We start from the raw sequence: 15843 nt of genomic DNA, 5'->3' as shown, positions 1-15843 counted from the left end.
CTACTGAATGAATGAATAAATCCTATTGAATGAATGAATGACATAAATAAATGAATTAGGGCGCTGGCCTTGTTCTCGTGCCCCCCCCGCGGCCCCTCCCCTCCTCTTTCCCCACGGGGGGGGGAGCGGGGCCGACAGGCCAGGCCCAGCGCGCAGGCGCAGAGTCCGGGGCCCCGGGAAGGGGCGGGGGAGGGAGGGTCGGCCGGCCAGGCCCAGTGCGCAGGCGCAGAGTCCGGGGCCGCGGGGGGGGCGGGGGGAGGGAGGGTCGGCCGGCCAGGCCCAGCGCGCAGGCGCAGAGTCCGGGGCCGCGGGGAGGGGCGGGGGAGGGAGGGTCGGCCGGCCAGGCCCAGCGCGCAGGCGCAGAGTCCGGGGCCGCGGGGGGGCGGGGGGGAGGCAGCGCCGCCGTCAGCGGCGGCAGGGCCCGGGCCCGGGCCAGCGGGGGAGCGGGGTCCGCACGGGCGCCCCCAGCCTCCGCCCGCCATGGGCTCCCGCTGGAGCAGCGACGAGGAGCGGCGGCCGCTGCTGGGCCCGAGCGGGCCGTCGGGGGCCGGGGCGGCCCGGGGTCCCGGGGGTCCCGGGGGTCCCGGGGGTCCCGGGGGTCCCGGGCCGCCGAGCGGGCGACGGTGGCTCGTGCTGCTGCTGTTCTCGCTGCTGGCCTTCGCGCAGGGGCTGGTGTGGAACACGTGGGGGCCCATCCAGAACTCGGCCCGCCGCGCCTACGGCTTCTCCGGCTGGGACGTCGCGCTGCTGGTGCTCTGGGGGCCCATCGGCTTCCTGCCCTGCCTCGCCTTCATGTGGCTGCTCGACACGCGCGGTCAGCGGGGACCCGCCGGGGGGGGCGCGGGGGGCAGGGGGCGGGGTCTGCGGGCTCGGAGAGGGGTGACGTCAGAGGGGAGGGCGGGGCCTGGGGGCTCGGAGAGGGGTGACGTCAGAGGGGAGGGCGGGGCCTGGGGTGAGGGGCGGGGCCTGGGGGCTCGGAGAGGGGTGACGTCAGAGGGGAGGGGTAAGGAGGTCAGTGGGCGGGGATAGGGGAGTGGTGACGTCAGAGGGGAGGGGCCTGGGGGGGTCTCTGCCCCCAAGGAGGGACCCGTGTAGGCTTGGCCCTGCCCCCTTCTGCTCCCTCCCCCCCCCCCCCCCCACTCTGCTCACACCCAAGCCGGTGAGGTCCGGGCCCCGGGCTGTCGAGCTCAGCTGCCCCAACTCCGAGGAGGAGGAGGTGGAGTCAGCCCATCATCGGGCAGTCGTATTTATCGAGCACTTACCGTGTGCAGAGCGCTGGATTAAGAGCTTGGGAGAGGACGGTGTAACAATAAACAGACACCTTCTCTGTCCACAATTAGCTCACAGTCTAGAAAGGCGGGCAGGCACTAATGTAAAGAGATAAGTATATGCAGATCTGGGTCTCAGTGGTGTGGGGCTGGGGGGGGCGGTGGTGAATAGAGGGAGCGAGTCAGGGTGATGCCAAAGGGAGTGAGAGAAGAGGAAAGAGGGCTTTGTTCGGAAAGGCCTCTTGGAGGAGGTGTGCCTTCAGTGAGGCTTTGCACGGTGGGGGGGCGAGGGGGACTACTAAACCTTGGGGTACATAAAAGATAGGTTGGACACAGTCCCTGTCCCAAGGGGGACTCGCGGTCTTAGTAGTAGGGAGAACAGGGATTGAATTCCCATTTTGCAGAGGAGGAAACCGAGACCCAGTGAAGTGACTTTCCCAAGGTCACATGGCACCTCAGTGCTGGAGCCGGGATTAAAACCCAGGTCCTGTCTCTCCCAGGCCCAGGCTCTTTCCCTTGGGCCGCACTGCTTTGATTTTACCAACACCGTAGTTGACGAGGTCATCGGGAGTGAGGGAGGAAGGGGAGGGATTGGGAGGTTCAGACCGAGAGGACAAACCCGAGGGCAGGCGCAGGAGCAAGCTCTGGGCAGGCACCCCCGGGTCACAGTGGGGTCATGGGTTCTGGCCCTCTGATTGTGTCTGGTGGTGACACACTCTGAAGGGAGAGTGGTGTGATATAAGTAGAAAAACCATGTAAAAGACAAAGTTCAGAGGGCAGCAGGTCCAGCGGTGAAGTGGTATGGGTGGGGAGGTGCCACGGAGTGTGGCCGCCCGGGACGACCAGAGTTCAGCCACCACCACGGCTTCCCGGCGTTCCGACGTTTGTATGGTGTCCTAAGTGATCAGAGCGTGGACCTGGGAGTCAGGAGATCTGGTTTCGAATCTAGCGTCTGCCACTGGCCTATCATGTGGCTTTGGACAAGTCACTTCACTTCTCTGCACCTCAGTTTCTGCATCTGACAACGGGGTGGTGGGGGGGATTCCCATTCTTCCTCATTCAGTCAGTCATATTTGAGTGCTTACTGTGTGCAGAGCACTGTACTAAGTGCTTGGAACAGTGACATTCCCTGCTCACAACGAGCTCTAGGTCTAGAGTCGGGGAGACAGACATCTATATAAATAAATAAAATCAAAGATATGTACATAAGTGCTTTGGGGCCGGAAGTGAGCCCCATGTGAAACAGGGCCCATATCTTAGTAAATGCCACCTGGAGGGCAGTACCGATGCCCGGTGATTTGAGGGGGGAGAAGCTGAAGGTCATGCTACCTACCGATCTCTCCGTTTCTCCCGGTCCACCTTCTCCATCCATCCCACAGTTTTCCCCGTCCATCCTAATTCTTCCCATCCACCAGTCCACCCTGTCTATCTGTCCCCTGGTTCTCCCAGTCCACCCCGTCCATCCATCCCCCAGTTCTTCCCGTCCATCCTAATTCTTCCCATCTGCCAGTCCTCCTTGTGTGTCCCCTAGTTCTCCCCGTCCGCCCCATCCATTCATCCCGTCCATTCATAGAGAAGCAGCGTGGCTCAGTGGAAAGAGCACGGGCTTTGGAGTCAGAGGTCATGGGTTCGAATCCCGGCTCGGCCACTTGTCTGCTGGGTGACTTTGGGCAAGTCACTTAACTTCTCGGTGCCTCAGTTACCTCATCTGTAAAATGGGGATTAAGACTGTGAGCCCCACGTGGGACAACCTGATTCCCCTGTGTCTACCCCAGCGCTTAGAACAGTGCTCGGCACATAGTAAGCGCTTAACAAATACAAACATAATAATAATAATAATAATCCCCCAGTTCTCCCCATCCACCAGCCTGCCCCATCCGTCCATCCACCCAGTTCTCCCTATCCATCCGTTCCCCCCATGCTCTCTGTCCATCTGTCCACCGTTGCCCTGGTCTGGCCCTGACACCAGCTGCGGTGCTCTCTGCCCGGGTTTCCTGTGGGTTTGGGGGTTGGGCGGGGGCAGCTGCTGGAGCCGAAGCCTGAGCCGGACACCTGGGCCGGGGCTCGTGTCTGCTCTTCTGGGCCCATAGCTGGCCTCGGGCCTCGGGTCCTAAACTGAAGCTTCTCGAGGGCAAGGATCCGGTCTACTAACTCTATTGTTCTTTCTCCAGCACTCAGTACACAGTAGATTGTCGGCCCCTCAGGGGCAGGGATCCTGTCTGCTAAGTCTACCGTCCTCTCTGTCGCAGTCAGTACAGTGCTCTGCACACAGTAAATCCCTGCACACAGGGTAGGGATCGTGTCTGCTAACAATTGCCCTCGCCTAAGGGCTTAATTCAGTACTCAGCACGTAGTAGACTGTCAGCTCCTCATGGGCAGTGCTAATGTCCTTGTACTCTCCCAAACTGTCAGGACAGTGCTCTGTGCATCGTCAGCACTCAATGAGTTCCTTTGATCAATTGCTTTGCCAGGAGTATAGCAGGGGAATGTCCAAGGACAGGGTCTTCAGGCGGGTGACCCAAAGGCTTTCCTTTTCAGGCCTCCGGGTGACCGTGCTGATCTCCTCCTTCCTCATGGTGGTGGGGACCGGCCTCCGCTGTCTACCCGTGGACGATTTGGCCCTGAAAAGGAGGTGAGCCCCATCCAGACCTGCATCCTCACAATCGCCACTTCCCACCCTCCCTCCTTCCCGCCCACCCTGCCTCCCTCTCACCTTCATCTTTTTTAATGGTATCTGTTAAGCCCTTACTGTGTGCCAAGCACCATACTAATTCCTGGGCTCGATACAAGCTAATCAGGTTGGACCCGATCTATGTCTCACACAGGGCTCGCAGTCTTAATCCCCTTTTGACAGTTGAGATAACTGAGACACACTGAAGTGAAGTGACTTGCTCAAGGTCACGCAGCAGACCAGAGGCAGAGCTAGGATTAGAACCCAGCTCCTTTTGAGTTCCAGGCCGGACTCAATCCACTTTAGGCCACGCTGCTTCCTGCCTGTCCCAAGCCAGGTTTAGCACAGGGCACTGCCCCAGCTGGGCACAAATGATTTTTCTCAGTCGCTTTCCTTCCCCGCCGCCCCCACAGCCACTTCCTTCCTCCTGACTCACCCCCGGGTCATTAGGGCAGGTTGGGCAGCACCAGGGCCAGAGGGATGGGAAAGGCAGTAAGAGAGACAGCCTGACCTACTGGATAGAGCCCGGGGCCTGGGAATCAGAAGGACTTGGGTTCTAACCCCGGCTCCTCCACTTGTCTGCTGGGTGACCTTGACCAAGTCACTTCTCTGAGCCTCAGTAACCTCATCTGTCATGGGAATTAAGACTGAACCCCATTTGGGACAGGGACCCTATTTGCATGTATCCACCACAGCGCTTAGTGCCTGGCACATAGTAAGCACTTAACAAATGCCACAGTTATTATTAGTAGTAGTAACAGGGCCCGTGGGGTGGGAGGGACAGGACCAAGGCCAACGGGGCCTGACGGGTGGCTTCCGTGCCTCAGGCTGATCCACTGTGGGCAGCTGTTGAACGGGCTGGCAGGCCCCACGGTGACCAATGCCGCCCCCTTCCTGTCCACCACCTGGTTCTCGGCGGACGAGCGGGCCACGGCCACGGCCATTGCGTCGATGCTCAGCTACCTCGGGGGAGCCGGCGCCTTCCTGGTCGGCCCCCTGGCAGTCCCGGCCCCCAACGGCACAGCCCACCTCCTGGCCGCTGAAGCGGGCCCGAACCACATCCGGGAGCGCATCGAGATGGTGCTGGATGCAGGTAACGGACCGTCCGGCCTCGGCCTCCCTTTCCCCGCCGCCAGCCTCTCCCATCCAACTGACCACCCCAAGGGCCCATAGAGATGGTGCCGGGTGCGAGTAATGAATCATCCTTCCCACCTCACCGTCTCCTCCCATCCAACTGACCACCCTGAGAGCCCTTCAGGATAGTGCCAGGTGTGAGGAATACCATTATTATTATTATTAATATTATTATTAATGGACCATCCTCCCCGGCTCGGCCTCCGTCTCCCCGCCACTGCCCCTTCCCGTCCAGCTGCCACCCCGACGGTGCCAGGAGTGGGTTCGGGGTTGCCCTTCCGCTACCCCCTCGCCCCATGCTTGGTCACCCTCCTCCGGCTGCCTTCGCCCTCCTACCCCGTCCTTGGTCATCCCCCACACCCCATGCTCAATTCCCCCCACAGCCCATCCTCAGTTGCCACCTGCACTCTGTTCTTGGTCACTCCTACAACCCCTGCTCAGTCACCCCCTCACCTCGTGCTCGGTCACCCCCAAGCTCCATGCTTCATCACCCCCTCCATCTTGTGCTCTGTCACTCCTTCCGTGCTCAGTCACTCCTTCACCTCGTGCCCGGTCACTCCTTCACCTCATGCCCGGTCACCCTTTCACCCCTTGCTCGGGCACCCTCCCCTTCCGCTTCAGAAATGGAAGCTGATCGCACCAGTACCCATTTCCCAAACCGAGATCTGAGCATGCACACATGAGCATGTGTGAGCCTGGGCACCTATGTGAATGTGGGCATATGTGAGTGGGTATGTATGAACATGGGCACATATGTGAATGTGGGCATGTGTGAGCGGGTGTGAGCATGGGCATGTAAAAACATGGGCTCAGGCACCCCACCCTGCAGGGAGTGTGGGTAGGAGTTCCCCCGGCCCCTGGTCTGCAGGAATGCAGTTCTGGGCAGAGTTGGGCTGCGGCCAGGGCAGGCCCATAGGGCACCACAGCCCAGGGCGAGCTCTCCCATCCTCCTTCGCTTTGGGTGCCTGCAGCAGCAGCAACAGCAGCCTGGTGCTCGTAGCCTGATGGGTGGACCTGATCTGCCCGGCCCTGCTCTACTCTGCCCAGTCCACTTTGCCATACCCTACTCTGCCAGGTCCAGTTCTGCCTGGCCCCTCTCTGCCATGCCAGCTCTGCCCAGATTGTCCCCACCACACCTCGTCCCTGAGCCTGAAGTGTCCCCCCTGCAGTTTTGGGATTTTCACTGCAGGCCCTGGATGTCCCTCCTGTGGTTTTGGGGTTCTCATTACTGAGACCAGTGTTTCCCCCAGACTGTTGTTTTGGGGTTCTCATTGCTAGGCCCTGGGTGTTCCACCTGGGTTTTAGGGTTCTTGTCACTGAGTCCAGAGTATCCCCCCCACTGTGGTTTTGGGGTTCTCATTGCCATGCTTGGGGTGTCCCCCCTGTGATTTTGGTTCTGATCACGGAGCCCAGCATCTCTCCCTTGCGGTTTTGGGGTTCTCATTGAGGAGAGGGGGTGACGTCTGGAGAGCCGGGGCACAGAAGTCTCCCTCACGCCCTGTCCATATCTGTGTTCGTTTCCTTCAGAGTTTGCGTTCGTGTGTCTGATCTTCTTGGCGTCAGTGGCCTGTTTCCCGTCGCGCCCCCCATTCCCACCCAGCGTGGCGGCAGCCAGTCAGCGCCTCAGCTACCGACGCAGCTTCTGCCGCCTGCTCAGGTAGGCGTGTCTGCAGGCCCCTCCCATAATGAATGGGTACAGCCCTGGAGCACGGCGGGGCGCCGACCGCTGCACCGCACTGCCAGGCCCAGGCTCTCGGGCCAGGGGGATGGAGCACCGGGCTGGCGGCATCTCCCCGGAGGGACCAGCCGCCTCCAGTGGGTGGGGGGCAGAGGGCGGGGATCCCATGGGTCCACGGGGGTCCAGACAGAGGTGTCGGGGCGGCGGAGAGGCCGGAGCCCGAGTCATGGGTCCGGCTGGGAGCCAGGAGCCCAGGGGGGTGTCTTTGGCCTCAGACGATGACGAGCCCCCTCTGAGCAGTACTGCCACTGAGCGGACAGCTGGTGGCAAGTGGGCTCCTCTGTCTAGTCAGCCCGCACCCTCCCGCCCTAGGCCTAACTCCCCCGGCCAGCGTGGTCATCTTCACCCGGGGGAGCCGGCAGCCCAAGGTCAGAACCTAATTCCAGACGTCCGGGGAGCCGGCCTGGTCCGGGGGACTGGGCAGAGCTTGTGGCCGACGGAGCAGGGGCCTCCCAGGCCCTCATCTTGGGGCAGAGCGGTTCGGCCCTGCAGCAGGCGGTTCCCCTCTCGGCCACTCCACTCCCGACCCCTCCCCGGCACCTTGCTCCCACCAGGGTCCCGGGTGGAACGCGGCTGGCGGCAGCCACAGTTCAGCCCGCTCCCACTCCACCCTAACCCCAGGTTCCGGCTCTTGGTCTCTCCAGCAATCTGAGGTTCCTGATGATCGCTCTGGCCTACGCCATTCCTCTCGGAGTCTTTGCTGGCTGGTCTGGGGTCCTGGACTTGATCCTGACCCCGGTGCATGTCAGCCAGGTGGGTGATTCCCACGGTGGTCAGGGCGTGGGCGGGAAAGACTCAGACGCCAGGGAGAGTCCGCCCCCTGCCCCAAGCACCCCTCAGAAATTGGATAATGGATGCCAAGCCAATCTGCGCAGTTCCCAACCCTGCCAGCAATTCAGGGATCTTGGCCATCCCGCATCCCTGACTCTCCCCCAGTGACTCAGCGTGGACCGTCCAACACCCCTGATTCTTCCCTCTCCATCCCTGATTTGCCACATTGACCCCATACGGACCATCCCAAATCCCTGACTCTCCCCAGTGACACAGTAAGGACCATCCAAAACCTCTGACTCTCCCCTCTCGGTCCCTGACTCCCCCAGTGATCCAACATGGATGGTCCTCCGTGGGCCTGTCCAGTCCCCTCTGGTCCTGCCAGTGTTTGCAGCCGTGTTCCTTCTCCTCCCTCCTCATCTTCACGTTGTGTGTCCAGGTGGATGCCGGCTGGATCGGCTTCTGGTCCATCGTTGGCGGCTGCGTGGTTGGCATAGCCATTGCACGGTAAGCGTCCCTGCCTCCAGCCTCTGGCCTCCGCTCCTTCCTCAGGGAGGAAGCACCCAGCTTGCATTGAACCCTAGCCCCAACTCACGCTCCCTGCTGTCCCCACCTGTTCTGCCCGCTTCCCACTCATGCCCCCTGCCCATGGACTCATGGGCAGCCTAGTGACCCGGGTGCCAGAGGTGGGGCAAACAAGGGAGGAGTCAGGGAAGGGGCAGAGCAGCGGTAGCAGGAGCTGCCCGCGCTGGGGTCTCCCCGATGGGTACTGCCGTGGGCCGAATGGTTGCGAGTCACTTGGGGTGGGACTTGACCATGGTCACCTGCTGATCTCATCCTCCAACCTGCTCACTGGTAAACAAAAGCTATAGTGTTTGGGTCATCCAAAAGTCAGTTTGATTCCCCTCATTTTCTCACCTCTAGGGCTGTTCGGAGCTTCTATTACCTATGGCCAGAATTTTTTCAACTTTTCCACTCTCAAAAGCGTATAAATCTTCCTCTGGGTGTTCTGTGTTTGCCAAAATGAAACCCGAGGCCTTCCCTTTCTCCCTCCCTTCCCTCATTTCCTCCATTTTTCCCTCCCTTCCCACTTTCCTCCCTCGGCCACTCGCTTCCTCCCTTCCTCCACCCCTCCTTCCCATCGCCCCTCCCTTGCACAGCTGGCAGTGGGACCTCTGTGACCCTGTGGTCCAGAATGGAATATTGCCCCCAAGCTCTGGCCGGGGTCCCCGGGGTCCCCGCCGAGTGGTGTGGGGTGGGGGGTGCCCGTTGGGTCCCGGTGAGTTCATGTGCCCAGGTGACAGGGATGGGGGTGGTCCCGAAGGATGGGATGTGCGGGTGGGGCATGCCCCCAGGGCACTTGGGTGGCCCTGACTCATCCTGTGTGCTCCCAGGTTCGCAGACTCGATCCGTGGGATGCTGAAGCTCCTCCTTCTCCTGCTGTTCTCTGGTGCCTCCTTGGCGTCCACGTGGTTCACCTTGACCTGTCTGAACAGCGTCACTCACCTGCCTTTGACCACAGGTACCCTGCCTCCCCACCCCCGCTGCAGGTACCCTGGGGACAGGGACACAGGCCTGGCCCACTCCTGAAGGGTCAGTGATCTTGAAGCATGAAAAGTGTAGCAGGCCAGTGTCTCCCTCTGGGTCCTTTCAGGCCCTTTAGACAGGGCAGACCATCCAAAGCCTCAAAAGCCATCTCTCCCGCCAAGTATCAAAAGCGACCTCCTCTGAACCTTTCAGAAAGACCGTTTCCAATTTGGATAGCCCCTGCTGGGTCACTGAGGAGAGTCAGTAATGGAGAGGGGAAATCAGGGATGTTGGATAAATCTGTGATGGGTCACTGGGGGAGAGTTAGGGTTGGAGAGGGAGAGTCAGGAGTGTTGGATGGTCTCTGCTAGGTCACTAGAGGAGAGTCAGGGATGGAGAGGGGAAGTTCATGGGTGTGGGTGGTCTGTTCTGGGTCACTGGGGGAGAGTCTGGGATAGAGATGAAGAGTCAGGTGTGTTGCGATGGTCTGTGCTGGGTTACTGGGGGAGAGTCAGGGTTTGAGGGGGGTGAGTCAAGGGTGTGGGATGGTCCAGCTGGGTCACTGGGGGAGAGGCTGGGATGGAGAAGGGAGAGTCAGGGGGTGGGATGATCCATGCTGAACCACAGTGTCCAGAAAACCTTTCTGTCCAGAGGTGGCTGATACAGAGGCCCCCAGTTCTCCAGAGCAGGTGACGTTGCTATGACCGTCCTCTAGAATTCCTCCTTTATCATCGATGGTGTTTATTGACCACTTATTGTGTGCAAAGCACTGTACTAAGCGCTGGCGAAAGTCTGAGTTGGCAGGCACGTTCTCTGCCCACAATGAACTTACAGTCTAGAGGGGCCCTGTCAGCCTCTGGGTGTCATCTCAGGGTGGCCAAGGTGCCCGGGGCAACTGACCTGGGGCCACAGCATTTTCCCAATGCTTCTGGAGCCCTCGGGTGCAGAGCTCCATGCTCATGCCCAACCTGCACGTGCGTCCTTGCAGCGACCCTATACACATCCTGCATCCTCCTGGGCGTCTTCCTGAACAGCAGCGTTCCCATCTTCTTCGAGCTCTTCGTGGAGACCGTGTACCCGGTCCCTGAGGGTATCACGTGTGGCGCTGTCACGTTTCTCAGCAACATGTTCATGGGCACTCTGCTCTTCTTCCTCACCTTCTATCACACAGGTGAGCCTCTCGGGGGACAGGTGGCCCTCCTCCAACCACACCGCAGGGGGATCGGACAGGGGCCGGATTGCGGGGGCCGGCCCTGGGGCTCAAGGCTGAGGTGGGGGGTTGGGTTGGGGACTAAAAGAGGGGGCCCAGGCCAGGGGCTGGGTTGATAGCTGATCGCTGCAATGAAGGTCTGTGGTGGGGGCCTCATCAGGGGCAGAGATGGTGGTCTGGGCTAGAGGCTGAGGGCTGGAATCGGGGACTGGGATGGCGGTCCGGCCCCAGGGCTGGGTTGATAGTTGAGGGCTGGAATTGGGGTCCGGGCTGGGGGTTGGGTCGGAGGCTGAGGGTTGGGATAGAGGTGTGGGTCGGGGATTCTCTTGACAGCTGAGGATTGGACTGGGGGTCCAGGCGGAGGGTTGGGTCGGTGGCTGGCCAGGCAGTCCAGGCCGAGCTCTGAGAGCTGGGATGGGGTCCTGACTGGGGTCCGTGTCTGGGTAAGAGGCTGGAGCCGGGATCTTGAGACCGTGGTTGGTGTTTTGCAGACCTATCGTGGTTCAACTGGTGTCTGCCCGGCTCCTGCATACTCAGCCTACTTCTCATCCTCGGCTTCCGGGAGTCCTACGATCGCCTCTATCTGGACGTCGTGGTATCAGTTTGACCATCTGCCCCCTGCCGCCCGGCGCTCACCCAGACCCGGAGACCCACTGCAGCGGCTCCTCCTTGCCGGCGGCTGGGTCCGGGCAACAGGACGGTCATGTGGGTGGAGGGGCAGGGCCTGGACTAAGAGTCGGGGCTTGAGCAGATGGGCCGGCCCCTGGCAGAGGGCCCTGGGCAGAGGAATGGAGCCAGGCGGAGGGTTGGGGCCTTGGTATGGTGGGGGGTAGGGGCAGAGGAGCGGGGCTTTGGCACGGCAAAGGGTGGGGAGGGGAGGCCTTGGCACAGTAAAGGGGTGGGCATTGGTGTAACTGCGGGTAGAGGGGGCAGTCGACGTAGCGGCAGACGAAGGAACTTTATTTTTGCACTATCGGGCTCCGGCTTGTAAGGGGGAAGTGGTGTGGACGACAGGAAGCAGGTTTTTAATCAAAAATCAGTAGGCCGGTCCCCAGCCCAGCCTCGGCACTGACTGTGCTCCAGCCGGTGGTGCCCTCGCCTCAGAGAAGCGGGATCGTGGCAAGACCAGGATCCTGGCCCGGAGCGCACATCCATGGGGCAGGGAAGGGGATTGGGAAAGGAGGAGAAGGAGGAGAAAAGACGCGGAAGTTTTTAATGGTTTTAAATTGTGGGCCCGGTTTTCACGGCAAGATGTTGGCGTGCAAGCGGACCGACCGTGGCAGGCAGGTCCCTGCATCCGGCATTCTCTAATAAAGCCATTTTGGGTTCCCTGCCCTCCTCCTGTTTCACTGTCCGTTGGCATGCATTTCCACCCACCAACAGGGTGCAGGGGCCGACTGGTGAGGTTCATCCATGTCTTCCCTTGGACCGGGGGTGGAGGTCCCCTTGGGTGGAGCCAGTGTGTTCATTCCGGCATCTCGAGGCAGGGGTGGCAAGGAGCCGCGGGATGGGGAAGGGGGCCGTGGAGGCCATGGGACTGGTCGGGCCCACCCAGGTGCGTCCCATGGTCCCCGCCACCCTGCCTGGTCGTGGCCAGGTTGGGCATTCTGGCCCTGAGGGGCGTCCCAGCCTGGTCTCGGCCTCCCCCGGCCTGCCTGGCTCGAGGGCACGTGGGTGACCCCAGAACGTGGGGCCCTTGGGGGCCGAGAACCAGGTTCCTTGGGCCCACCTTTGGACCCAGCCTCTGAGGGCAGGGTGGTGACAGAAGCACAGCAGCCCCTGCCTGGGATGAAAATGACCCAAACCTCATCCCAGCCGTACTTCCAGCTGGGAGTCCTGGGGTTCTGCCCCTATTTCCTCTCACTTCACATTGGGCAGACAGGCCACCACTCTCCCTGTATTCAAATCCCTTCTGAAATCCTAGCTCCTTCAGAAGGCCTTCCCTGATTAACCTCTCATCTTCTCACCCTGATTCCCCCGTTACTGTGTTCCTTATGCACTTGGGCACTAAACTTCCAGCCCCACACCTGCCCTTTGAAACACTTTTCTCCAGATCTTTGTATCCTGTTGCTTCCTCCCATCTGTAATTTATTTTGGTGTCCATCTCCCTGTTTAGATTCTAAGCTTCTTGATGGTAGGGACCGTGTCAACTTACTCTGTTGTACTTTCCAGGGTTTAGCACAGTGCTCTTCAGATTATAAGTGCCATTGAATGATTGGCTGGGGAAGTGGAAGAAGAGGGGTACCCCAACATTCTGCCCCAGGAGCAAGCAGGTGGATGAGAAAAAGCCCAGCAGCAAAGAACCACCCCACCGACAGCAGGCTGGGTCCCCGGGCTCAGTGGATCATCCATGGCCATCCTGCAGCACTGACAGGAGGGATCACCCATCACAGCACCCCGACCAAGCTACGGCTAGAGACCCATCACCTGATCCCCTCTCCTGCAGCAGATGCGGGGAGGAGCTGGCTCAGGGCTCGGCTCCGTAATAAATAGGCAGGAGCATCTCCAGCCTCATCTCTAGGCTGACCTCCCCCAGGGAGAGGTCGGCCAAAGTCACATGACAGTTCAGGGCTTTGAGGGCCCTTTGGGGTCCTTCTCCACCTCTACATGGCCCACGCCAGAGTGTAGATCAAAGGCTTGAACAGGGATGGCAGTTGACCACGCGGGCTGAGCAGTGGACTTCTGGGTGTCAGGGATTATGGGAGCTGCCCCAGGCAGGGGCCAGGTCATAACTGCAGGTTAAGGAAGGAGCTCACCCAGGTCGGGGGTCACAGCTCCCTCTCTGCACTCGCTGGTCTGGGCTCTGGTCATGGCCTCTAAGAGGAGGAGTTGGCTTCCAGCCAATCCCGGAGCAGGGCCGTGTTCACCTTTCTGGGAGAGAGTGGGCCACAGGGCACCAAGTGTGAGCCTGCGGCCTTGCATTCGATTCTCTAATCACCTCATTCTTCCCCCGGTGACCCAGCGTGTACCATCCATCACTTGACTCTTCCCCTGGTGATGTAGCAGGGACCATCCCACACCCCTGACTCTCTGCTCTCAATCCCTGACCCTCTCCTCTCCAGCACCAACTCTCCGGTGATCGAGCATGGACTGTCCAACACACTGACTCTCCCCCAAGAAACCACAGACCATCCAACTCCTCTGAATCTCCCCGGGTGATCTAGCATGGACCATCCAATGACCCAAATCTTCCCTCTATCCCTGACTCTCCCCAGTAACCCAGCACAGGCCATCCAACACCCCTGACTCTCCCCCAGTGACCCAAAATGAACCATCCAGCACCCCGCTTCTCTCCTCTCCATCCCTGACTCTCACCAGTGACCCACTACAGACTATCCAACCTCCCTGGAGAGGGGACAGTTGGGTATTGGGCAGTCCATGCTTCCCTCTCCATCCCTGACTCTCCAGAGCAGTGTAGGTCCTTCTGGCAGTTGAGATCTTTCCCTAACCAAACCCCATTCCTGTGCTCTGATGTCCCCGGAGCCCAGTGCTCACCCCAAATTGGGGATGACCAGCAGGGTCCCTCAGCATCACGTGTCCCCAAACCCAAGCTACACCAAGTCCTGGAGTTCCCACATCTGGTGGACTTTAACCTCACAGAGCCCAGACACGGAACACACACGGCAGGGAGTGAAGAACTGTCAGTGAGGAGTGGAGCCCAGTAGGAGGTAGAGCCCATTGAGGAGCCCCCTGGTCCCCTGATGCCTCCTCCCCGGCCACTGCCCCCGGTTCCATGTCTCCCCACGCCTCAAGACCCTTCAGTGGCTGCCCAGCCACCTCCAAATCAAACAGAAACTCCTCACCATCTGCCTTAAAGCCCTCCAACAGCTTGTCCCCTCCTACCTTACCTCTTTGCTCTCCTATTGCTGTCCAACCTGCACATTTCACTCCTCTATCACCAGCTTATTGTGCCCCAATTAATCAACCAATCAGTGGTATTTGTTGAGCTCTGAGTGGTTGTAGATGGAGAATAGTAAGGGACCCAGAACTGACAGCTTCACTGTGCTGTCCTCTCCTGGTTCTATCTCTCTGGCCACTTATTCTCAGCTTCTTTTGTGGACTCCTCTGCCTCTCATACCCTAACTGTGGGTGCTCCTCAAGGTTCAGTTTTGGGTTCCCCTCTATTCTCCCACTCCCTCAGAGAACTCATTCCCATGACTTCAACTACCATCCGTATGTGGATGATACCCAACCCTATATCTCCAGCCCTGATCTATCTCTCCCTTTCTGCTGTCTCATATTTCCTCCTGCCTTCAAGGCATCTCTACTGAATGTCCTGTCATCACCTCAAACTTAACCTGTACAAAACAGAACTTATCTTCCCACCCAAACACCATCCCCCCATCACTCTTATCACTGTAGGCAGCACCACCATTCTTGCTGTCTTCCAGGACTGTAAGCTTGGCATTTTCCTTGACAGCTCTCCCTCATTCAAACCACATATTAAATCTATCGCTAAGTCCTTTGGGTTCAACCTTCACAACATTGCTAAAACATGTCCTTTCCTCTCCATCCAAACTACTATCACATTAATCCGGTCATTTAACCCATCTTGCCTTGACTACTGTATCAACCTCCTTGCTGACTTCCTTACCTCCTATCTCTCCCCATTCCAATCCATACTTCACTCTGCTGCCCAGATTATTGTTCTACAAAAACGTTCGGTCCATGTTTCCCCACTCCTCAAGAACCTACAGTCATTGCCCAACCACCTACGCATCAAACAAAAACTCCTTACCACTGACCATCGACTTCCATCACTTTGCCCCTTCCTACCTCAACTTGCTGTTCTCCTACTACAACCCAGCCCACACACTTCGCTTCTCTAATGCCAACCTATTCGCTGTACCTCGATCTCACCTATCTCATTGCCGACTTCTCACCCATGTCCTGTCTCTGGCCTAAAATGCCCTCCTTTTCATATCCGACAGACAATAGCTCTATCTGATCCCCTATTGCCTCCTCCCCAGGTCTACCTCTCCCAATTCCTCAAGACCCTCCAGTGGTTGCCCATCCACCTCCACATCAGAGAGAAACTCGTCACCATCGGCTTTAAAGTACTCAATCAACTCACCCTCTCTGACCTCACCTTGCTGCTCTCCTATTACAGTCAGCACTCAGTCAGCTTGCTCCATCCTACCTCTTCTATTGAAGGCACAACTCCAAGAGGCCTTCCTTGACTAAGCACTCATTTCCTCTTTTCCCACTCACTTCTGCGTCACTCAGTTTATTCACCACCCACCCCCGCTGCAGCCCCACTGCACTTATGTACATATCCATTATTTATTTATGTTGTCTGTCTCCCCCTCTATGCTGTAATCTTGTTTTGGGTGGGAAATGTGTCTGTTGTGTTGTATTCTCTCAAGCTCTTAGTACAGTGTACTGCATAAAGTAAGTGTTCAACAAATACAAACGATTGATTGGGAGAGTACAGTGTAAAAGAATTAGCAGACATTGTCCTTGTCCCTAACGAGCTTACGTTCTAAGTGGGAGATAGACATTAATATGAATAAATAAGTAATTT

The 15843-nt window shown here is 58.9% G+C and overlaps 1 protein-coding gene across 1 annotated transcript; it reads left to right on the top strand.

The window, feature by feature from the left end:
• Positions 1 to 433: 433 nt before the first annotated feature.
• Positions 434 to 11663, top strand: SLC49A4 (solute carrier family 49 member 4). The gene is made up of 9 exons (XM_029066080.2): positions 434 to 814; positions 3807 to 3900; positions 4767 to 5032; positions 6601 to 6730; positions 7456 to 7564; positions 8022 to 8089; positions 8977 to 9104; positions 10098 to 10280; positions 10811 to 11663. Exons 1-9 carry the CDS (start codon positions 481 to 483, stop codon positions 10924 to 10926), a joined length of 1428 nt encoding a protein of 475 aa, XP_028921913.1. The 5' UTR covers positions 434 to 480; the 3' UTR covers positions 10927 to 11663.
• Positions 11664 to 15843: the final 4180 nt, after the last annotated feature.

Source organism: Ornithorhynchus anatinus, chromosome 1, assembly GCF_004115215.2.
Source record: "Ornithorhynchus anatinus isolate Pmale09 chromosome 1, mOrnAna1.pri.v4, whole genome shotgun sequence".
Taxonomy (NCBI): Eukaryota; Metazoa; Chordata; class Mammalia; order Monotremata; family Ornithorhynchidae; genus Ornithorhynchus; species Ornithorhynchus anatinus.
The sequence above is the reverse complement of the archived record's forward strand: the minus strand, read 5'-3'. Positions and strand labels throughout refer to the sequence as shown.